Source organism: Corvus brachyrhynchos, unplaced genomic scaffold (assembly GCF_000691975.1).
Source record: "Corvus brachyrhynchos isolate BGI_N302 unplaced genomic scaffold, ASM69197v1 scaffold5, whole genome shotgun sequence".
NCBI lineage: Eukaryota > Metazoa > Chordata > Aves > Passeriformes > Corvidae > Corvus > Corvus brachyrhynchos.
The window spans coordinates 5,820,771-5,845,421 of NW_008238321.1; the positions used below are offsets into that span (position 1 = coordinate 5,820,771).

General features: G+C 50.1%; 1 protein-coding gene across 1 annotated transcript in view; it reads right to left on the reverse strand.

Moving 5' to 3' along the window:
• Window positions 1-24,651, reverse strand: part of LMF1 (lipase maturation factor 1) — a 144,778-nt gene that overhangs the window by 43,138 nt on the left and 76,989 nt on the right. Inside the window, exon 7 of the mRNA XM_008633604.2 lies at window positions 3,645-3,812. Within this exon, the coding sequence (XP_008631826.1) occupies window positions 3,645-3,812 (168 nt within the window). The remainder of the gene's footprint in view (window positions 1-3,644; window positions 3,813-24,651) is intronic.

Genomic DNA, 24,651 nt, shown 5'->3' on the forward strand with positions numbered 1-24,651 from the left:
CCTGCTGAAAACCATCCCGGGATTGCTGGGGTGCAGGGAAGAACTGGCAATGCCAACATTCAGGATCTGGAGGGGGGAAATATTCCACAACCACTCCTGCTCCTTCAGGGAATTCTGTCCTGGTGTGTGACGTGGGGCTGAGCTCATCCAGGGGCTTCTCCAGCCACAAGGATGCTCCAGGCTGTAGGACACGCCAGGAGCTTCCAGGGGCCACGGGAAGGAGTCAGGCTCCACAAATCCATCCAGATCCAAAGGGATTTAAAAGCTTCAAACTCTCCCCACATTCCAAACTCCCCAGATTGTGCCTTTCTGGCTGTGACTGGGAAGCAAAGCAATGGCCCTGCCCTTCCAACAGCACCAGCCGGGGACTTTCCATTCTATTTATTCATTTATGGATTTCACCTTTCTCATCCTGAAGCTCCTTCCCACCTGGCACTGCCAAATCCACCCCAGCCCCCTCCCTCCCTCGCTCCAACCCAGCACTACCTGCCAGCTCCGAGGGGCAAGGTGGCTTTTTCCTGCCTTTTTCTTGGCTTTCCTCTTGCTTCCCCTCATCAACTCGTTTGCCAAGCAGTGCAATTTTACTGCCTGGCTTCCAAGGAGCCAAGAAATACGTTTGCTGGTGTGAGCTGTGAGTTAGACAGCGTGAAAAACATGCAGATCCAGGGCTTTTAGAGGCAGCTCCAGGGGTTTTAGGAGGCAGATCCAGGGTTTTGAGGAGGCAGCTCCAGGGAGCAGCGAAACCCCTGCCGAGCTGCAGGATTTGCCTTCCCCAGCAGCACTTCCAACCTCCCACCTCCTAAAACCCCACAAACTCCTCGATGTATGGGCAGGCTCTGCCCTGGTACTTCTACAGAACCAAGAATAAGAGTCCAGACCTCACGTGGGGACTCCAAGATCTCTTCTTCCCCCTTCCAGGTACTGACAGCCACATTTTGGATTTGATTTCTCCTGCACATTGGGGTGTTTCAGATCCAGGTGTGCATTTCTGAGGCCCAGACCCCACCTCCACTGCAACAACCAGCCAATCTCAGAATTGTTAAGGTTGGAAAAGCTCTTTAAGATGATCAAATCCAACCATCAACCACCACATTCACCACTACCCCGTGTCCTGAAGTGTCACATCCACACGTTTTCTGAACACTTCCAGGGATAATTTATTCCTGGCAGAGACAATTGGCAGCAATGCCCAGAAGATCCACGGAAATGGTGGGGTTTGAGCTGAGCTCACAAGGACACCGTGGCAAAAGCCCTAAAGCTGAGGGGCAGGAAGCCACTGCGGAAGGGACCATTCCTGGCCAGGAGCAGCAACAGCGAGCCCTGCACGGAGCTGGCTGGGAATGGGCTCATCCAGAGGGTCCCTGTGGCCCCTCCAGGGGGGAATCAAGGTGCTGGCAGCACTCTGGTGTCCATCAAACCCACCCTCAATTCCACCATCAAATCCCAACTCCAACAGGGACCTCCTGTGCACATCCAGGATGGGAACAACGTGGAGCTTGCAGCTCCCTCGGGATAACTCCAGGCTGGGATCACAACCCCACAGGAATCCCATGGTGGACACACATCCACCCTTGGGCTGCTGAGCCCCTACTCTCTGACGTTTCCAGCCTCACTAAGCCTTTTTTTCCTTACAAACGTGAAGCAGGCAAGAAGAATAAGTTCACACTTGGAAAAAAACCCCACTCTCCTCCTTTAAAGCCCAACTTTTTTTGGGTTCCTGACAAAGCAATATTCTCCAGGCCAGTTGGAATCTGGAAAAATACACTCACTCAACCTAGCCACCATGACTCCAATAACAATTATAAAATGTCCAATAAAACTTGTCTGTAATGTCAATTCAAATCTTGAAAAGCAGAATTAAGTGGTATATCAACATTAAACTTTATTGCTTCCTTTGCAGAGCACAAGGATTGTCAATAAAAGTCATTCTGAATGAAGAAAAGGGCAGTAAATATTAAATAAACAGGTTTTTGTTGAAATGCTATAAATGCACCAGAGCTGCCTCTTACACTGGGACCCTTTCTGCCTTTGCAGACTCCCCTCATGATCGAAATAAGTCAGTAATTGCCAACTATCAATAAAGGGCCAATTAAAGGGCGCTTGATGCCTGCATTTACTCGCTGTCATTAGGAGCCTTTATGGGGTGGACTCGGCTGCTCCAGGTCCCCGTGGCTCTGTCTGACGTCCCCCAGCCCCCCCAGGGCCCTGCTGCTCGTTAGGGCCCCTGGAGGAGCCAGGAAGGAGCCGGAGACTCCCGGCCAGGAGCTCGGCAGGGACGGAGCAACCCCAAGGTGAGAAGGGGATGGGACGGGAGCATTGAACATGAAATGAGTTGGGGTGGGAGGGACCTTAAAGATCTTGTTCCAACCCTCAGGGACACCTTCCACTATCCCAGTGTGCTCCAGCCTGGCCGGGGACACTCCCAGGGATGGAGCAGCCCCAGCTTCTCTGGGCACCCTGTGCCAGGGCCTCCCCACCCTCCCAGGGAAGGACTTCTTCCCAATATCCCACCTAACCCTGCCCTCCTTCATCTTAACCAGCAGAGAGGGGAGGTTTTGCTTTGTCCATGAGACAAAACAGGAGTATTTTTAGGGTCGGGCTGAATAAAATCCTCCCAGTGCCTCTGAAAACCTCAGGTGTGACATCTGTCACAAACACAGCTGGCACTTCTGGAGTGACACCCTGGGACCTCCCTGGGTCAGACCTCTCGCTCCAGCTGCTCAAGATCCATCCCAACCCAACCAAAGCTGCCCCCAAAAGCTGTGCAGAGGTAAAAGCTGACGTTCAGTGGCACCCAGACACAACAGGAAGCGTTTGGGAAGCAGAAGGAACCGGGGACTCCGCGAGGGCACAAACCCGGCGGGGTTTCTGTCAGACCTTTAAAACCTGATCAGCATTTTTGTGGTTTACCAAGGGGGTTTATGAGCTGTTCTCCAGTTTAATCATCACATGAACTCACAGGAAGCAGTAACAGCTCCTGAGTATGAATTTCATGATGCTGAAATGATGCTGAACAAAGACAGGGCAGCAAGGGCTGGAAACGGAGTGTCTGGGAGGTTTAATGAGCTCTTTGAGCTCTGCCAGGGCAGAGAGGACAAAAATCAGATGGGGTCTAGGAAAGTATTTCTGCAGCAGCTTCTGTCCTCTGAGTTCTGCAGAGGTACAAAGAAAACCCACCCAAAAATCAACTGGAACGTGAATCCATTACATTTTCAAGGAATTACTTCCATTCTGAGCCTCGGCTCAGTCAGTCTGGTGTTTGTGAAGAGCAGCTCAACCACTGTCAGAGACAAAGAACAATCCTTGGATGACCAATACAGAAAGAAGAATCCCTTCAGAGCAGGAAAGATGTCTACAAAGATTAACTTTCGGGGGAATGACAAGGATTCCCCAGAGCTGTTGGAGCTGCAGGATCAGACCCTTTGCACTGATCCTGAGCTGCCACACAGAAACCAAACCTCCAGCAAAGCACTGAGAGCAGTGGGAAGCACCCAGGAATTCCTGGCTGGGAATCATCCTCCATCCTCGTCCCCTGGAGCCTGAGCTCCTGTCCTGCCCCCTGAGCCCGACGCTGCTCGGAGGAGTCGGGAAGCCCAGCGCTGGAGAGGATGGGAGCCTCAGGAAGCAGAGCAGGAGCAGCTCACCTGGAACAGTATCTGCAGGAGCCCGTGCAGGATGCACATCCTTCGGCCCAGGAGCAGGAAGAAGGGCACCAGCAGCTCGATGAAGTGGTTGACCAAGGTCTCGAAGCGGTGGAACCACCACGGCGAGCGGTGCATGAAGTACGAGATGGGGTTGGGCACCGGCTGCGTCTGGAATATAACAGGAAAAAAGGAATTAATCCCCTCCAAAACTTGTTACGAAGGGCAACTACAAAGGTCTGGGCTTATTCCTTATTTCTCTCCCCCAGTGTGCCCTCAGGAGAACCATCCTTCACCTCTGGGAAATCGTTTCTTGGCAGAGAAAATGACTTCATTCAAGTTTTTTCACGCATCTTTAAACAAATTCATCTTTTAAAAACCAAGACTTTCAGTTTTCCCTTTTGTCATCACAAACAAACCCCATCTTAAATGAACCCCACTATTATTTAACACTGAAATCTTACACTTAGCTCAGCATTGAGGGATGTTAAACTGAGTGAAGATCCTCAGAGCAACGGAGCAGATCCAGAAACTGAGCCCAAGATTTGCTCAGGGTCAGGCCTTGGGTCAAACAGAGCCAGGAATGGAAACCAGATTTCAAAACCTCGGAGATCTGCTTTCAAAATGTTTAAAATTCAAATAAATGTGGTGGTAGAGCTGCTTTCCAAGATGGTAATTTGGGAGAGGAAAGTGTAATTCCTCTAAGCATGTTATACTGGTTAAGGTATTTACATACTGGCCTTGGGACAATATTATTCTTTTATCAGCCTGAAATTTTTTGACACGGGGAGATTTTTCCATCGAGGACAAGAAAGCAGCAAATTTTTCAAAGGGAGCAACCCCAAATTCTGATATGTTAATAAGTGCCACCCTAAGAAATCCCACAACTGGAGCAAAAAGAAATGTTAATTTATCTGAGCGTATCTGACAGCCTCGAATTCCCCGGTATTGTTTTAAAACTGCGACAACAACAAAAAAAGAGAGAGGTGGAAAACACCAATGTTAATTGAAGGAGACACAACACATCTTTAAATTATTTGTAGTTAAATCCAAAATACAAACAAACCAGGGAAAATCCTGTAGGATGCATGGCAGCCGAGCACGCTCCCACTGCCAAATCCCACAACTATTGTAATTCCTTATTAGCAAAGCTGGGATTAATAAAGCTCTTGCTTCGCCTGGGTTGGAGGCTGCTGTGGCCCCTTAGGACAGGAGACCGCATCCTTCCTTCCCGGATGGAGCCGGGCCGGGGTCAGGGAGCTGTGCCAAGGCCACTCCGGCCAGGCTGGGGGGTCAGGGCAGCCCCAGGTGCCCCCCAGGGTCCTTCCCCTCCGCCAGGACCTGCTTCCAGTTAATCCCGTGTTGGGCTCCTCGCAGCATTCCCAGGGAGGCTCGCAAAGGGGTGTTTTTACCTTGATCCCAAATTGCTGAGAAATGCTTTTATCCTTCCAAACATGCAGGTTGTTCCTTGGCTCTTTTTAGTGTTTTTATTATTATTATTATTAGTTTTAAAGTGCTTTAACCAAGCCTGACCCAGCTGAGGTATTGATCCAACAGGTTGGAATGTTTGGCACTTATGGATGAGGACCACGGAGAGCAGGCAGAATTACTAATTCCACACCTACTCATAATTGTAATTAATACATTAATGTTTTATTCCCGCTTGTTGTTTGGGCTGGCACTGGAGATATTGTCATCCCAAATTGTTTAAGGGCAGAAAGAGAAAATTCCAGCCTCAAATCCCACTGCAGTGGGAAGTTCAAGGCCAGCTTGGAGGCTGTGAGGGTGGTGAAGCCCTGGCACAGGGTGCCCAGAGAAGCTGTGGCTGCCCCTGGATCCCTGGCAGTGTCCAAGGCCAGGCTGGATGGGGCTTGGAGCAGCCTGGGATAGTGGAAGGTGTCCCTGGCCATGGCAGGGGTGGGAATGGGATGAGCTTTAAGGTCCCTTCCAGCCCAAACCAGTCTGGGATTTCAGGATAAACCAAACCCCAGTGATCGAGAAGTGATTCACACATCCCAGATATCCTTTAAAAGCTGCTGGGGGAGGAGATCTCTGTGTGTGTGTTCCTCCCGATGCCTTCCAGATGCTGCACAGCACAGGTTTCCCGGGAAGAGAGCCGTGTTTACTCGGGATGGGGCGTTGAGGCCGCAGCAAAGACCCAGAGCAGCCTGTGAATCACCAGGAGCCTGGGATGCTGAAAACTTCCCAGATTCTTTTTGTGCCCGAGTGCACTGGTGCCCAGAGGCACTCACTGCTGGGGAAAGCACCCAGGGCACCTTGCTGGGTGCAGAGAGGGAATTTGCCCCACACCTGCAATTCCAGAGTAATCTTATCCCATGGAAACATCCCAGCGGTCTTGGAAGTGGCCATGTCAGAGCCCAGGAGGAGGGAAAAGCTTTCCGGGCTCTCCTCACTCAGCTTGTTCCTGGGATTTGGAACTTTACACTTTGCTTTGTGGCTGCGCTGTGAGGAGAATTATGGAAGCCCAGAACGGTTTGGGTTGGAAGGGACCTGGAAGATGATTTAATTCCCACCCCATGGCACCTTCCACTATCCCAGGATGCTCCAAGCCCCGTCCAACCTGGCCTGGAACACTTGCAGGGATCCAGGGGCAGTCACAGCTTCTCTGGGCAGCCTGTGCCAGGGCCTCTCTGCCCTCAGAGGGAAGGATTTTATCCCAATATCCCATCTAACCCTGCTCTTTTTCAGTTTGAAGCCATTCCCCCTTGTCCCATCACTCCAGTTCCTAATGAAAATTCCCTCTCCATCTCTTCATCCTAGGAAGCATCCTAGAAGCAGCTGGGAGTTCTCTGCATCCAGAACTGTGACCCCCTGACACACAGACATGGGAAATGCAGCTCCAAGTCAGACGGATCTAAACAACCAAGCCCAAGGTGGATGCACACGGAGAGGGAGCGAGCAGAGCCGTGGGCTCGGAGCAGTCCCGTTTCTGGGCACCTCCGTGAGACATGCAATGTTTTTAAATAAAAAAACCATTAGCAAACCCTGGCTTTGTGTGCCAGCACAACATCATAACCCTCGTGCCTCCCTCACACCTCCAGCAGCCGGACAGAAACCGCCGCTGCAAACGCCTTTGGAAATCGTAGCAGGAAAATGAATTCCATAATTCACGGGGCAGATTTGTAAGGTGTGAGTACTGCTGGAGGAATTCTGGGTCGCCAGCTCGGGCCTGTTCCCCGGCTTGGATCGACCAGGTTTTATGAGGGCTGGTAACAGAGTCTAAAAATACGCACAATAAACTGGTTTTTCTCCCTACGGGGTCTATGGTTTAATTATGTTCTTAGTGAGAACCATTAAAGTGCTAAGTACCTGAAGACTCCTAATTTACTAAACTGCACCCCACTAAAAGCCAACAGAAGGCCATTATATGGCAGAGTGAAGGCTCTTCTTGGGGGCTGTAAATGCCCACGGTCCCTCCTCCCAGCCCTGTTACTGCCACGGCTTTCCAGAAACTCCGAGAGAGGATTTAATCCCGGGGTTGGATAGCCCAGCCCAGCCTAGGGAAAGCTCCAGGCTCTCCTAGAGGGAAACAAATCCCACATTGTCCTCAAACAACCCACTGCTCAGACAGCGAGGCAGACTGGGATAGGGGAAGGTGTCCCTGCCCGTGGAATGGGATGGGCTTTAAGGTCCTTCCAACCCAAACCATCCAGGGATTCTTTATTGAGCTCACAGCATAGCTCCCATGCAAGGAACTGAGCAGCATGGGAGTGTGGAGGGTAAGGAATCATAGGATCATGGAATGGTTTAGGTTGGAAAAGCCCTCTAAGATCAACGAGTCCAACCAAGTGCATTTCACGGCGGAGAAATCCTGAAAAACAGAAGGAAATGGAACAGCAAATAGGAATAAGTCATGAGAAAAGGCAACTATTTGGTCAAAAGAAACAGAATTCCAGAAAGGCCTGGGTTGGAAGGGATCTGAAAGATCATCTTATCCCACCCCTGCAATGGGCAGGGACACCTTGGACCCCCCTCCACTATCCCAGGGTGCTCCAAGCCCCATCCAACCTGGCCTTGGACACTTCCAAGGATGGGGCAGCCCCAGCTTCTCTGGGCACCCTGTGCCAGGGCCTGCCCACCCTCCCAGGGAAGGATTTCTTCCCAATATCCCATCTAACCCTGTCCTGGGGCACTTTGAAGCCATTGCCCCTTGTCCTACGGAATCATGGAATATCCTGAGCCCACAGAGGTGCAGCGAACACGTCAGGAACAGCTCTGCAGGCTGCCACAGGCAGGAGAGAGGGAAAGCCTTTGGCACACACAGCGGAGTGTGAGGAGCAGCAGTCCCTGGAGCACCAGGCTGAGAGGTTTATTAAATGTCTTCTGGAGTGCTGTGGAAGATCCAGATGAACTGCAAAGCTCAGCTCTCCAGCTTCGCAAGCACCGAGGCATGAACTCATCTCCTCGGCTTCAAAGCAAAGCCCTCGCTTCTCTTGTGCTTTGGACCAGAAAGTAAAAAGGATTCGCCATCACGGAGCATAATTGGATCAGTGTAGTCCAACAGGCTTTCCCTGCCAGTCCATTCTGCTTCAGAGCCTGACCTGGCTCCTCAGGCATCTGCAGATCAAAGCCCCATGTTCCCAAGCCCGAGCGGGAATGTCTCCCCAGCCCCGTGCAAGGAGGCAGCGAGCGGAGAGGAGATAAAGGGGGTCACTCCCAGCTGCTGGGAAGTGTGGGCAGATGTGTGTCCTGCCTGAAGTCAGACTGCCTCAGGCTGTATGGCAACCAAGGATTCCTAAAAAACATCCAGCTTGGAACAGGGGGAGATTCCGGAGCTTCCTCGCCATGGTAGGGGTTCCACACGGGCAGCGACCTCGACTGAGGAGCAGCAGAGGGATTTTGCACAAGGATTCTCATGTAGGGAAGGGTTTGGGAAGGAAATGGAGCAGGGAACTGCTCAGGATGGGTTTAAACCCAGCAGCACCTCGTGCTGGGGGTGTTTTATCTGTACACTCAAAGCTCCACATCCATGCTACTGAAATACTCACACAATGGCTAAACAGTTAAAAATAGCCCCTTCAAAACTTTCCAGTTATTAATAAGATTCCAATCCAAATAAAATCAGAAGGAAAAAAAGAAAAAAAAGAAAAAGCTGCATCTGGCTTGAAATGCACACTGCTCTGACATCCCGTGGGTCACAAGGGGTCGGCTCTTCAGCAGCGCAATATCAAAATAATCAAGCCTCGATAAAGTAATAAAAAGAGAAGTTGCCTGGACGTTCTTGCTGGGCAGAGCTCTCCTCGCCCAGTCAATAGGAATATTCAGTCCATAGAAAAACAGACTGGAATCTGCCTGTTTAAGACAGCAGAGCAAGCCAAGGAGATGTGTGTTTGACTCGGTGCCAGCACGGCCATAAAATGTTGGCAATTTAGTAGAGACGTGGTGCCGCGCCACTCTCCCAAAGGACCTAAATAAACTTCAGATGGAGAACATATATTTTTACTTTTTATATATATAAAAATCTGCTGGTTCATTTTTAACTCCTTTCCCCAGCCAGCCCTTGCTCGGAGGTTTTTCAGAGCTCCAGCAGGTCCCCGTTCCTCCTGGCTGAGAGTGAGGGCTCAGCGAGGAGAAGTTAAAAGCATGAAAAATCCGAGCAGTGATTCACGTCTGGAGGTTGGGTTTCTTTGGGAATGGTGGCTGCAGCCGCCAGAGGGGAAAGGGGGCTCAGGGAGAAGATTCTGCTCTGCAATTTCATGCCTCAGCAGTGTAAAATATCCCGGGGAATTTGTTGTTTTCCTGTTGACGGTGCTGCAAAGTCACGGGTGGAGGTGAAACCTCCCTGCCACGTTCAGCTGTGCTCAGGGTGAGCCGCCCCAGGAGGACTGGGGGGACACTGAATGATGGGCGGTGGAATCCCAACCACCTGGGTGGGGGCAGAAGGCTCCTTTTTGTTTGCTTTTCCAGACTGCACCCACCTCTTGGTCCGAACCTTTCCTCTCCAGGAACAGAGCCCACATTTCCAGGGCCCACAGCATCCCTATTTATTGACACTGCTCCTCCGTAACGTGCTCCAAGCTGCTCCCGGAATATCCAGTTAATTGGGGATGGATTACAGATTCACCTATTTATTCTGGACATTCCTGGAGAGGTCCTGAGCTAAAATTACACAAGGAACCACTGAACTGTTGAGGCTATTTATTTGTTCAAAACCCCATTCAAATAACTGGCGCGGCCTGGGGCAGACATCTTGGCTCTGGTGGGGCCAAGAGGAGCTGGTGGAACCAACTGTGGGTCCCCCCTGCCTTTGGGGAGAAGTTTGGATTATCAAGAGCAGCAGAGATGGGGCATGTTGGGTTTAGGGAGTGGGACAGGCTGGAAGGTCCATCCATAAGAATCAGAGAGTGGGAAAACCCTCCAGGATCATCGAGTCCAACCTTTGACCCAACACCACCATATTGTGAAAAAAACCCGAGATTTAAGGGCAACAGAACAAGGTCCCATCCCAAAGGCCAGGGAGGAGCTGAAATCCTTGCCCAGGTTTGCTGCTTCCATCAGATGGTGCTGTTATGTCTCACACTCCGGGATTTTCCGACTCAGGAACGCGCTCCCTGGCCTGGAGCTCTCCTTCCCTGCGGATCACTCACCAATATTTTAAATTGCCATTTAAGAGCATATTGCAAACGTGATCCTTTAATTGGTCACTGTTATGACTCTCTATTAGAGAAGACAAGTTTTTCCACACAAGGTAAGCCCTGAAAATGTTTAAAAACAACCCAGAGCTGATGTATTTATTATGCATTTCTCCATATATAAATAATTCCATGAAAAGGGACGTAGTGAGTGGAAACTCCATTTAAAATGTGATCCCAGATGGTGGCAAAGCTCTAAAATTGCAAGGCAACATGTAAAGAAAGATTAACGACCTCAAACAGGCCCAAATTTATGAGGTGAAAGCCCCTGTAATCCTGGAGAAAAATGATACCAAACCTTCGACCAGACAGCCAGAAAATACCTCTGCTTACTCCATGTGCCCTCTGCCATTTTGCTTTTTCCTTTAATACCCATTATGTGGGGTTCAGTTGGTGTTTTCTCCCGCAGGCCAGAGGTTTTGCTTTGGTTCATGAGCACGCTGAGGGATTTGCCAGCTCCCACCACGCACCAGGAGCCACCGATAAATGAGGAAACAGAACAGCGATAGGAATAAGCAGTGGAAAGGAGGGAAAACGGAGCCAGGACACCGGGACAAGCCTTGAGCATCACTGCAAGAGCCAAAGCTCCACCACTGAGAGCTGAGGAGACAGAGCTTAACAATTCCAACATTAACCTCTTGTTTTGCCCAAGTGAGAAAGGTTCCAGAAGGAAGGATGGCAGCATTTCTTCCCAAGGAATGTGGGCCATCCCAGGCCAGCAGCATCTTCCGTGCTCTTAACTCCAGGCAGGACCAGACTGGGTGGCACAGCCCATTCCCCCGGGATCTCTGGCACATCCAACATCCCCTGACAATGCTCCTGCTCATCCCTCTGGCCCTTCCCCCGACAGCAAGGTCACCTGGACTATTTTACTACAACATTTTTCAATGCACTGGGATTTTCCAACCTTTCCAGCAGAGCTCCTTGCACACTCTGGTGCCTTGAAGGGCAACCCAATGGCTTTGGAGAGTGGAAGAACATCTTTCTGAACATCTCTCCAATGGCTACAGCCACTCAGAGGACCCAGAGCTTTACCCTTCCACTCACAACCCCAAACACACCCCACAGCTGCTCTCCCACAGCTCCTCGTGCCTTCATTTTTTTCCCTTTAAAAAGTCCAGTGCTAAACCCAGGACCAGTCTTCTTTGGAGGGCTTTTTTTTTGGTGTGTGCTCATAAACACGAGCTCAGCACCAGGCCAAGGAACACAGGGAGCCCGCGAGCGCCGGCGCAGCCCCGGCTCGTGCCTGTGTTTGGATTAGGCAGTTCCGTGGCCTGGACATTTACAGTCGGGTTGGGTTTTTTTCCCCCCTCCTCCACAACTCGAGACAAACAGTGAGAGCTTTCATAAAATGTGTTCACAAAGGGTAAATTGTGCCATTAGGAGCCTACTACCTGGTTGGTCACTGGAATTCTCCGAACTGGAACGCCACCGCGCTCCGAGCCAAAGCCAGCGCCGGTGGCAGGAGGGGGAACTTGTTTAACTCTGCAACTGCCCAGGAGACAGAGCACACCCAACACAGAACTGCACAATCATTTGGGCTGGAAAAGAGCTCCAAGATCATGGAGTCCAAGGCCACCACCAACCCATGGCCCCATGTGCCACATCCACACCGTTTTAAATCCATCGCCAGCTCCACAGGAACCACCGTGACTGATCCAGCTCTGAACCTCCTGCTCATCCAAGAGCATTTCTAGAGCAGGATGGGATAAAAATAAGACACCAGGAAAAACCAGGCTGCTGTCCCAAAGATGGAGCCAAAAACTTAGGAGAGAGTGTTTCTGTTTTAGGCTTTCTCCTGAGTAACAAAGGATGCAGCCGGAAAGAATTTAGGACAAGCAAAACAAGTCACAAGAAAACTCTTGGCCGTGAGGAGCTGATGTCCAAACTCTGTTGGGTGAACCCAGCAGCCAATTCTGCTCCCCCTTGCCAATGAACAAGGGCCTGGAGTGGCAGGACAAGGGGGAATGGCTTTAAACTGAAAGAGGGGAGAATTAGATTAGAGATTAGGAAGGAATTCTTCCCTGTGAGGGGGGGCAGGGCTTGGAGCAACATGGGATAGTGGAAGGTGTTGGGGTTGGAACTGGATGGGTTTTGAGCTGCTTCCCAACCCAACCCAGTCTGATTCTGTGATTCCATGAGCTGCATCTCTCCACCAGTGACACAGGCATTGCATCTCCTCGTGTGGCCATCATTCCAATAACCCTTTTTTGAAGAATTAAAGGGTTTCTTACAAGAACATGACAATTTTCTAGGATGTAACACACACACATTAAATCCTGCTAATGCCAGGAAAACAGGCTCGGGCATCTTTGGACTCCTGGATACAAAACCGCGCTTCTTAGAAATGTCCTTGTCCTGCCCAAGGCCTTTCTTGGGTGAAAACAGTAATTACCTACATTTTAAAGGACACAATTTCAGGAAATTTCTCCAGCACACCCTTAATAACTCCAGTGGTTTCCCTTCTGACACAAAAACGTGATGGGTTTCAAGCAGCACGTGCCGGAGCAGGGAGTTGTGCTCTTATCCAGGAGGGAAGAAGCCTCACCCAGCAGCACCAATCAACGCCCATCCCAATGTCCAAATCCTTTTGCCTCGAGCTCTGGCAAGTTTTGCCCTTGTGTAATCGCTTGTTTTGCAAGTGTTGCTTGTTTCTATGCTTTTCTTATAAAAGAAATAAATAAATTCTCCAGGCAGATAAATTCCACCCAATAAAAGTGTCGCTCCTCTATCCCCGTGGACATAATAATGCCCTCACTCTTGTCCCGACTTGGAGCGCTCACAAATCACCATTATAAATAAATCTGCCAACCGAAGGCAAACAGCTCATTTTTAATAGAGCCTTTTACCTCCTTTCCTAATGCCAAACAAGATCCTGGAGCAGCTCAGTGCCCAAGGGATGGCAGCTCCTGTCCTCTGTGCCGGCCAATCCTGGTGCCACCCTGGGGCTTGTGCCCCCTGTTTTCCTGGGATATATTTGGGGCTGGATTTCTCCATCCTGGTGCCACTGTGGGGCTCATGCCTTGTGTTTTTCTGGGATATATTTGGGGCTGGATTTCTCCATCCCAGTGCTTCCACGGGACTTGTGCCTTGTCTTTAGCCGGGATAGGTTTCGGGCTGGGTTTCTTCATCCCAGTGCTGCCACGGGGCTCGTTTACTTGGGATGTGTTTGGGGCTGGATTTCTCCATGCCGGTGCCACCCTGGGGCTCGTGCCCTGTGTTTACCCAGGCTGTGTTTTGGGCTGGACTTCTCCCATCTCCCACACTGCTGGCACCATCCCGTCACCCCCGGGAGCAGCACGCGCCGGTCCCGAACACTGCGCCCATTGATGCCGCGGGGCCGGGGCAATGCCGGGTGGGGATGGGGGGGGTTTGCCTGCCGAAATTCGGTTCTGGCTGGGTGTTTAATATTCCCCGTCATGCCGGGCTGTTTCTGCTCGCTGCTGCCTGTCAGTTAAGCCCGGGGATGTTTATTTTAATGGCCACTTGTGGTCAAGGCTGGTGCCAGTTGTACGGCATCGGTTACGCAGATTTAGCGCTGGGGACTCGGCCCCCGGCTCCCCGAGCACGGAAGGCAGCCAGGGCTGCCCGGCCTAATGTGAAACAACTGAACTCTTCCAGCAGTCCCTGCTCCAGCTTTAACCCTTGCTGGGCAGGAGCCGGCTGCTTCCACAGCTCAGCCTTCCCACATCATCCCATATCCTGGCCCTTGTCCCATCTCCTGCTCCCCAAACTCCCCCAGCAGCAAAATATCTTGGGGTGATGAGCTGAAACTGCCGGAAGGAGCAGAGAATGTCCTCACTTGTTTAAGGAAGCAGTTTTTAGGGGAAGAAGAGGATTTTTATTGCTCTCATGGAGTTATCATTACTCCAAGGGCACACTACACTGCTGGGAGTGACCACAAATTAACTGAGGCTGGAAAGGCCCTCCAAGATCATTGAGTCCAAGCTGAGACCGATCAGCACCTGTCAACCAGATGAAAGCACTGAGTGCCACAGGATGCTCCACAGTGAGCATGAGATACTCTACATCCCTGCCTGGTGGACTGACACATGCTTGGGCCACAAAGCCAGGCCATCCCAGCTCCCTGACAGGAGCCTGGCCTCGGCACACCCCCCTCCCCAACCCCAGACTTCGTGGAGAGCCAACAGGCACCTCAAGGCGAGCCCCTGCTGCTCCGCCAGAGCCGGGATGATGCTCAAATGTTAAATAAACTGGGGCCCGTAGCAGAATTCTGCATCATTTCTGATCGTCTGGACAGGCTCCAAGATGCTAATCAGCCCCAGATTAAGTCATCAAGCAAACTGATGAGCAATCACATTCTGTCAGTCCAGCTGCACAGCATTACTCGGGAGCCGGGCTCCCACCAGAGAGGGAAGGCGGCTTTGTGCCGCGGATCCAACGGGAAGGAAGCAGGAGGGCTTGGAGGAGCTGTGCTGAGCTGCCACGGGCTCTGCACAGCAGCAGCTCCAGCTCCTGGCCCTACCTGTGCTCCCAAAATTTGCCTCTTACCACTGCCAGGTGGCAAATGTGGCCATGCCCATCCCGATCTGGCGGCACACGGCTGCTCCCACTCCCAGAGCATCCCGGTGTTTTCCTGAATTACCACAAGTGGCAAGAGGCAGCTTTGTCTTCCATGGAGAACCATCAGCCTGTGGAAGTGCTTTAACTGGACCAGCACAGCTACTGTTAATAACTATGAGGGACAATAATTAACAGAAACCCGTTAATGGTGAAGCACAGGGAAAACTGCTGCTCAAATCCCAACTCCATTTGGTGAGAATTTGTGAAGGGGAAGAGATTTCAGGCTGGTTCTCAACATAACCCCACGAGGTTTGCAGGGTTCTCACCCAGAGAGAGCTTTTTCCTAAAACCTGTGCAGGAAATAAATCAAAAGAGGATGAGAAGCAGCCTAAATGTCCAATAAGGAGATGCAAAAAACCTCTGGAAGTATCAGCATAAAATACCAATCCTGAAATTTTTGCTCTAAAAACAAATACGACAAAAACAGATAAATTAAACTTAAAAACAGATAAGTATTTATTAAGAGAAGGATTTTTACTTGTATTTAATACTGCTTGAGAGGAAATGCATTAACTGGAGTTGCTACCAGGGAATTGACTTTTCACAGATCTTAGACATACACAGCACCACATCTCCAGCATCCCTTCCTTGTGGTTTTCTCATCACTTTTTCCATAGCCAGTGGAGTATTTTCCATACCCTGTGCTTTATTAAGCCTCAGTGAAAACATATATAAATATATAAATATATAAATATATAAATATATAAACCCAAATGAGATGGGAGAGGGCTGGACTCTTCCAGCCCCCAGTGCACATCTGGCTACCAGTGGGGCCCTGGCTGTCCTGGTCCTCCCTCTGGAATAGAGCAATAGATTTGAGGTGATGATCCTGCTGGGAAGACTGAGGGGTGAGAACACCGTTCACCACAATCCAGCTGAAATTTTCCCATGTTTTTGAATGCCTGAGTGGGAGCTCCTCTGGGAACTCCACATCCATGGGGAGATGCTGCTCCCAGCCCTTTGCTGCTTTAGCTGAACGTTCAGCACCTTCCTGAGAGCTCGTTCCCTGGGATGGACAGGCCATTCCTAACCCCAACACCTTCACCCTACTGTCTTCATCAGCTCCTGGAAGCTGATCCCAAATTACTCAGAAATATGAGCACATCAATCAAAATAAAGCCCCCCAAAAGCCCAGCTCCACCATCCCACCCTAGAGAGCCTCGTCCTGCCTCTCACTTGTGCTTGGACTTAAACAAGAGAGAAAGTTCTGTTATAGGCCAGCAAATAATGGGATAAAACCCATTCCCAGCCCAGCCTGCCTCCTCCTCTTCCTGCCAAGAAGGCAGACTGTGGCATCTCCATGGGGAGGAACAGGCAAACCCCTCTGAGGAGCAGTTTGGCTCCATTGGGAACTCCCCTCCAAAGACGATGGTTTGCCTGGATGTGAACACCTGGAAAGTCACAGAATCCCTGGATGGGCAGGACCACAGTGGGAATCTTCTCCCACCTCCCTGCTCAAGCAGGGTCATCCCAGAGCACAGGATTGTGCCCAGGCAGCTCTGGAATATCTCCAGCGAGGGAGATTCCACAACCTCTCTGCAGACACACACACAGGGGAGGGGGACGATGACATTTCAGTCAGGACAACAGCCCACAGGCTCTTTTAAATTCCTTCCTCTAAAAACAAAAACTAAAAAAGTAAGAAAGATAAAGAAAAGAGAAGAAACTCGGCATTTCAGGGCAGGTGATGGAGATGAAACCGGGACACAGCGTCAGACGCTTCATAATAAAACCCTGGGAATAGCAAGGCCAAGCTGCACCGTGTTAAAATTCAAGGCTAATTTAAAATCTTGTTCCTTAGTGCAAAAGCTGGAAAGACGCCCAAGCAGAGGGAGGAGGGAAAAAATAATAACCAAGCCAATTGTATATTTCTCCTAGAAATTCCATGTCAGGAGGTACCTCAGGACTGCACCCGCGGGCTCCAATTTCAATAAATCAACACAGCGTGCGGGGCAACGGTAGCACAAAGTCCTGCTCTCTCTGCAGAGTCCAGCCAGGTAAAATCACCGGGAACAAAATGCCCATTCTTCCTGCTCCTTGGCAAGGGGACAAATTACTTTCTGCACCTCGCTGTGTTGAAGGAGTGGTTATTAAATGCAGTTGGAGCTGCCTTTCCAGCTGTACTCCAATCACGGGCGAAATCGAGCGAGAGCCGCCGGCCGCGCGGAACCCAGGGAGCAGCGCTGGGATGAGGCCACCCCCACGCGCCTCCCTGCCCATCCAAGTATTTAAATGATCCGGATTTGGGATCAGGATGAAGCTGGATGGACACAGAGCCCTGCCCAGGCCCTGTGCAATGGGCCGTGGTTTTTGCCAATAATTTATGGATTATTCCAATGGTCGCAGCCCGGTCCTGAGCGCTGCCAAGAGAGAGCAAACAAGAAGGTGAGAGGTGCTCAGGGCTGTCTTGTTTGCTCATCCCAAATGTGTCTGCACACAAAAAATCCTGGTGTTTTTGGTTGGAGAGCAGCTTGTCCACGTCTGGGACTCAGTTATGTGAGCACGGTGAAAATAGCAAGGAAGTGAGGGATCAGAAAGATTTATGGGAGGAAAGAAGCACGAAAAAGGGATGGCCCTAAAACACAACATGAAATCAATGATTTGAAGAGGGGTCTCTCCATCTCTTGATTCCCCACTTCCACTGTCCCCCCATAAGGACATTTCACACCATTTCTACTACAAATCATTTTCTATTTCCTTTACAATCAACCCCTCTCCTCTGGTGGCACTTTGGTACTGGATGGGACCAGAAGCTCCAACTCCACACATTACCCTGAAGGATAATGGGGAGAGCCAGGGTTTGGAGCCATTTTTGTCCCTTCTAACTCAGTGCTGAGAAGGAGACAGTTGGTGGGAACAAAAAATGTTTATAGAGACTTCTACAACAGATTTACTTTTTTTACCCCTGAAATTTGAATTTTCACAGGCCCCCAGCATGCGGGATTTTGGAAAGCTCTGAGCAAGAGAAATGGGGTTTATTCCAATCACAGCCAGAACGTCCAAGTGGTCACTGGGTCCAACCCCTCCTGGAAGCCACGTGCCAGTGGAAGATATCCCACAGCCGGTGACCCTGAGCGCTCCAGAAACCCAGCAGGGAAAAGTAAAGACTTCAGGATCCAACTATTCCATAAAAAAAGCAGGCAACCCAAATATAGCCACCGGCTCGTCCTTCAGGAAAGGACTGGACGTGGCAAGCAGTGCCCTGGTGTGTGACTCAAGGTTCCAAAGCTGGGAACTGATGATCTTGGATTCTGGGATTCAGTGATTTTGGGGGGCAACAGAACACAACTCGTAGGAAATTTGGATTTTCTCTGACATTCTGCAGAATTCCTGCACAGACACAAACTTTCCCTGGATAACCCCTCAGCTATTTGTTGATATTAAATTCCATCTTTAGCTTGCCACATAAAACACCTCGGAGACTTCGTGCCTTCCATAAAATATTTCAAAAGGCAGCTTCTCGCCCACACAGGCAGCTCAGCGCCTTCAAAGTATGCTCCGACCCAAAAGAGAGCTGCTAGAACCTCTGGATTAGTGATTAACATTTTTCCAAGTCCAGGCATTAATTAAAATAAAATTAACACGCCGGGAAATAAAACTCCTGAACAGAACTAGCCATTAAAACATCTTCAGTTCAGCACAGCCAGCAATTTCCTCCTATATTTAGGGAAAAGCCAGCTATGGATCTGACCAATGCTTTGTGTTAATAACAACATTACCAAGGATTGGGAACAAACTGGCAAATATGGGAAGCCCCTGGGGGTTGGATGGACTGGAGAGTCCGTGGCTTCTCTCTGGATGGAGCGGCCAGTGCAGGAAAGTGTGGAGAGGGATAATTTTCATCGGATTTGTGAACTGGGAGCGGGTCAGCCGCCTCCATGGCAGTGCAGCTCCTCTGGTGCACATCTCCCTCCTCATGGATGCCATCCAGGCCCTGCAGAGCTAACGGAGCAGGAACTTTCTCCAAAAACAAGGAATGTTGGGAATGCTGGCGTGGAGAGCAAGGCCAAAAGCAGAGAATTCCTCTTTGCTGTGTCCAACAGCAAGATCTGAACTTCATCCCTCACAGATTCCCCCTAAAAATGCAGCTCACGTGGAAAACAGCAACTGCTGAAGAGGAGGAACTGGGCAAGGAATTCAGGATAAGTTGCCACGGTCAGTGGAGAGGAAAGTGCCCAGGGCATGGAATCTGCTGGTTTGTAATCAATAAAAAATACACCACAACGATTCTGTGTCACATTACACCTAAACAGCTTTTTTTAATATCATCGGTGCAAAATTTTTAGCCATAAATTTTAGGCTGAAATCCTCAAAATCATCACAGTCAACGCTGAATTCTAAAAAGTGACAACTTGGATGATTTTTAAAATTTTTTAAACAAAATCTCCCCGCTATGTTTTACCCAGGAACTTGCAAAAAGAGAGAATTCCTCACGGATCACTCCCACGAATAAAACAGAGACGCCTGTGTACCAGTATTGATCATTCCCTTCCAGCCAGCCCCCAGCTGGCAGGGAAAGGGTTAATCCTGGGAACACTGGAGCTTTATGGTGTGCACAGCCAGAATTAGCTCCCACCCCAAAATGAAACACCGGCAAAGCTGTGCTGCATTAAGGGGACTGGAACTCCATAATAATTTATGAACTGGACTCTGGTTTTTTACACCCCAGCCAAACAATGGCGAGGCAGGAGGTCCGAGGAAGCCGAGGGTTAAAGGTGATTTTGTAGTACCTGAATTCCCTTCAATAACTCAACACATGACCATTAGGCTGCTTTATCTGCCTCTATTAAGAAGAGCTGATGAAAACTTTTAATCTGCTTCCCAATGGCTCCAGGCACTGGGGGGATAGGAGCTTGTTTTGTTGGGAGCATGGAAATACCCCAAAAAATGAAAATAAGAAGTGGGGAGTGGGGTTGCCCAGCCCTCAGCAGGGATTTAAGAGCTGTGTCCTTGCTGCGGATATGGGGGACATTGCCCTGCCCACACCTCTGCCCAGGTTAGGGATAGATGGGATATCAGGGAGAAATTCCTCCCTGGGAAGGTAGAGAGGGGCTTGGATGGAATTCCCAGAGAAGCTGTGGCTGCCCCTGGATCCCTGCAAGTGTCCAAGGCCAGGCTGGAGAGGGCTTGGAGCACCCTGGGACAGTGGAAGGTGTCATGGGGTGGGAATTAAATAATCTTCCTGGTCCCTTCCAACTCAAACCATTCCATGATTTCTGGGAGAAAACATCAATCATAAATCACCACTGACTTACTACAGGCTACAAATCACATTTTTCCCAAAAAAAAAGATGACTTTCTGCACGTTCCCTCACGTCCTTCCCACTGCCCCAACACCAGCTCTGCCCCAAGGGGTTCTTGGTCTTACAAATCCCATCCTGCAGCCTCTCCTGCTCCCAGAGCATCCCATCCACAGATCGCAGGGCTCCCCCTTCTCCCTCTGTCTCAGGACACAAGAATCCAGCAACAAAAACTGAGCACATTTATCACACTGTGCCCCAAAATACCACGGCTTTGGCTGACAACAAAGTTGCCAAAAAGAATCCTTTCATGGGCTGGATGTGGCGGCAGCTGTGGGGATTTCGCAGCAGGGAGGTTTGCCCTGCTCCTCCTCAGCTTGGCACTACTCTCACTGTACACGAGCTTTAATTCCAGGAGTAGAAGCTGTGTGTGGAGAATCCGAGTGGAGAGCATCACCTGGGGAAAAGGGAATGGGATCTCCCTTAATCCTACGGCCTTGCCTTACCCAAAATCTGTCTACACTTCAGCAGCAGCTGCAGTGCTCTGGCAGTACATTTTAAACACCACCTCTCCACCTCCAGGCCCTCGTGGTGCATCCCTTTCAAACAAAGCAGGATGGAATTAACCCAGTGGATCACCCAGGCCTGCCCTGCAGCCCCAGCTACACTCTGTGTATGTGAGGATTCAAGGAAAATAAATAGAACTAAACTGCAAACCCTGCAAGGGGATTATTTATTTATTTATTTATTTGGAAGTGGATTGTTTATTTATTTGCAAAGCCAAGCCAGAAGCATCCACTGCCTTAAAGCCTCTACAAACTGAGCCACCGCTTCAAGAGAGCGAATTTGGGATGTTTCAGGAACTTCCAACAGAAATAAACAGCGTGGGCCCAAAGCAGAGGGCAAATATTGAGCAGTCCCCAAAATCTGTCAAATCCAAGGTAACAACTGAAAGACCTTTGAGATACCCACTGCACATTCCCAGGGTTGCCGGGGCCACGCCTCGCCCTGGCGGATTATTTACCTTTCCAGGCAAATCCATCATCCCGCTGACATTCCCAGCAAACACAAACAAGGAAACTCCTCTTTGTTGCTGCGTTTTGGGGAGAGCAGAACCAAGGCTGGCTCAGTTCAGGGGGAGGGGGATGGATCACCCTGGGATTTACCCTCGGCATGGGACAGCTCCAGGAAATCCAGGAGCTCCGGAAATCCAGCCACAGGGACAGCATCCTGTGCCAGCTTCGGTCACACCTGCCACAACACAGCCTCTCCTTGTCCCCAGGGCAGTAAACACCCTTTGATCCGGACAGGACCCCTGGGACAGACACCTGCCAGAGCCCGGGGCCTCGGAGCCCCAGTGAGCAGGGGGGATGTGGGATGGGACCACTGACAATTGCTTTGGGCTCTCCAGATCCCATTCCAGGACAGGATGGCACAGACAGGGAAAAACAACAGGAGAAGGAGTTACTTCCTTCATCCCCTTTGCTCCGTGTGGCCCATCCCAGATGGCACCTTCCTGTTCCAACGAAACCAACTAAATTTGGATTAATCCGTGCTCCTGGTCAGCACAAGTCTGGAATGAACTTCATTTGCTTGGATTCCAGGCCAGGAAGTTGAGGACAAGGGGATCAGCTGCCTGCAGTCCCCTGGGATGGCCAGGACAGTGCCAGGGATGTGCAGTTCCCATGGGCTCCTCACCAAACCCTGGGGTGACCGCAGAGGAACAGGGAAGGCACCAAGGGACAGGGGCAGAGCACCTCAATTTCTACAGGCACAGACCACAGAAGCTCTAAAATATAAACCTTGGTGCCTAAAGCAGCCTGAAGCCCAAAGGACAGGAGTATTTTTAATTTAATAACCGGTCCTGCAGGGACAAACAAGGTGGGAAAGGAAAGGGAGCTGCTTTTCCTTCCCAACAGCTCTGCAAGGGTCAAAACATCCCCGCCCCGTGCTGGTGACAAAATGGTTCTTACATTCATCTGTGTGTGCTGCAGCTCAGGGGAAGAGCTGAGGGCTTGGGGGAGCAGCAGGCAGAGCACTTCACTGATGATGCAAACTCCCATTTTTAGAGCAAGATCACAAAATCCCAGAATCACTGAGGCTGGAAAAGCCCTCCAAGATCCAACCTGTGCCTGATCCCCCTTGTCCCCAGCCCAGAGCACCAAGTGCCACATCCAATCTTTCCTTGGATACTTCCAGGGATGGGGACTCCAGACCTCCCTGGGCACCTCCAGTACTCAGAATCCCATTCTCTTGTCCCTCAGCTCTGTGTTTGATGAGAAACAAATTCGTGATTGGAATAATGAATTTCTCTTCCAAAGCATGGGATAACCGAGGTGCTGGGATGTGGGTATCCGGAGCCAGGCAGGCACACGCTTCCCTGCCTGCCTCCCAAAAGCAGCACCAACTGGAATCTCAAGGAATAACATCCCCCTGGCACAGATCTGAAACCCCAAAAGCTGTGGGGCCACTGAGGGTCTGTCCCTGTCCCCAGGCTGGGCACAGTGGGGGTTGCTGTGGATTTTGGTGGCAGCCAAGAGAGAAACACCACAGAGCCTGAGGAGAGGATGGAAAGAGAGGGAGAAAGGAGGAAAGGCAAATTAGGGATTTTGCACCTGGAATACGTTTAGGAAATGTAACTAGAACAACTCCTGAGCCCCATTACTAAACTGCTGCAGTGGTCTGAAACTCCTGCTCCTCTGGGCATCCCCACCCTCCCAGCCAGGAATTCCTTCCCAACATCCCATCTGTCCCTGCCCTCTGGCAGTAGGAAGCCATTCCCTGTGTTCTGTCCCTCCATCCCTTGTCCCAAATCCCTCTCCAGCTCTCCTGGAGCTCCTTTAGGCACTGGAAGGGGCTCTGAGCTCTCCCTGGAACCTTCAATTCCTGAGGGTGAACAATTCCAGCTCTCCCAGAGCAGAGGGGCTCCCTGGGAGGAGCAGCCCCCACTCCCAGAATGGAAATGCCGGGCTGGGAGAAGCAGAATCCACTAAAAAAAAAAAATCAGGAATAAACCAAACCCCTCTCCTCTCCCTGTAACCTTCACAGACAGAAACAGGAACTGAAGGCTGACCAGTTTACGGGTTTGAAATCCCCCAGGACACGAACCCAGCCCCTCCTCTCCCTCTCTCCTTAAAGCCCTGTGTAATCTTCGAGCAGGTAAGGAAATAAAAGCTCAATTAGAGCTACTGTAACTCCCCAGTTGTTTAGACATAATTGTCTAAATAAAATAAAGGGCTTAATTAGCAAGATCATCAACATAAAGGCAGATTTGAATAAACATTCGCTGCGTCAGTCACAAGCAATTAAGGTTTCTCTTGATAAGAGCAATCTCAGCTGGATGCAGATGTTTTTCATCATGCAAATATTTGTCTTCCTTGGAATAATTAAGCCCACTATTTTTTAAAAGAAACTCTGCAAAGACTGGTGCTGGGAATAATCAATATTTCCCGTTCTCCCCCAGGAACCACATCATCCCTGACAAGGGAATTTTCAACAGCGAGGGAAGTGTCCTCCCACTGAGGACACTTACAAGAAATACTTTTGTGTCCCACTCAAGTCAAACAAAAGAAAAAATCTGGCCTTTAAAAGTCTCTCCCAGCCCAAACCATTGCAGGATTCTCTGATTTCACCTGAAATAAGAACAGAAATGAAAGCAACCTGTACCCAGCGACACTCGGTTTCTACCCATTAATACAAATGGAACGTGCACAACGGGATATTTTTAGGGCCAGATGAAGGAAGGACTCACAGAAATGACCTTCTGTGATAGATGTGATGAAGTTCCAAACCAACTGACTGCTCCTGGCATGTGCTGCCCTGCAGAGATCCCAAGTAGGAGTGTTCCCACTCCGTGAGCCCTGTCCCAAGGCTGGACTCGATGATCCTGGAGGTCTTTTCCAAGCTAAATGATTCCATCCTTGCCTCTGTCCCCACAGGGCTCAGCCAGGACAGAGGTTTGGAAGATTTCATCCACACAGGAATATGAAAAGCCACTTATTTAACACCCTCTGGATGGGCTTTGCTCCTTGCTGGAAATCAAGGGATGGTGAAAATAAATAAATCACCCTGCAACTTAATGCTGGTGGTGCCCAGGGCAGCTCCTGTCAGTGCTGAATTCCTCCTCCTGTTGCTGATCCATCTGCACACGCTGCTAATCAGGTCAGTCCTCCCTCCCCTCTGCCCCAAATTGCATTTAAAACACAAATAATAATAATAAAACATCATAAAAACGTCACCAGACAAAGCAAACACACCAGAACCCTGAACCTGCTCTCGCTGATATTTTGTCCCAGCTCCTATAAAATTAACTTTTACAACTTTTACTGGCAACTCCAACCTGGGTCGAAATTATTCTCTGATTACTGTGCCCATATATCTCAGGGCAGCCAGTGACCCTCAGCCAATTACCTTCAGGAACACTTTGCACACATCCAGGCTCCACAATTAAATCTGGGATAACGCACACCCCGCTCCCGGGGTGGAAAAGTCTCCCTGGATGATTTGAAACGTGGCAAAAAACAAAAAAAAAAA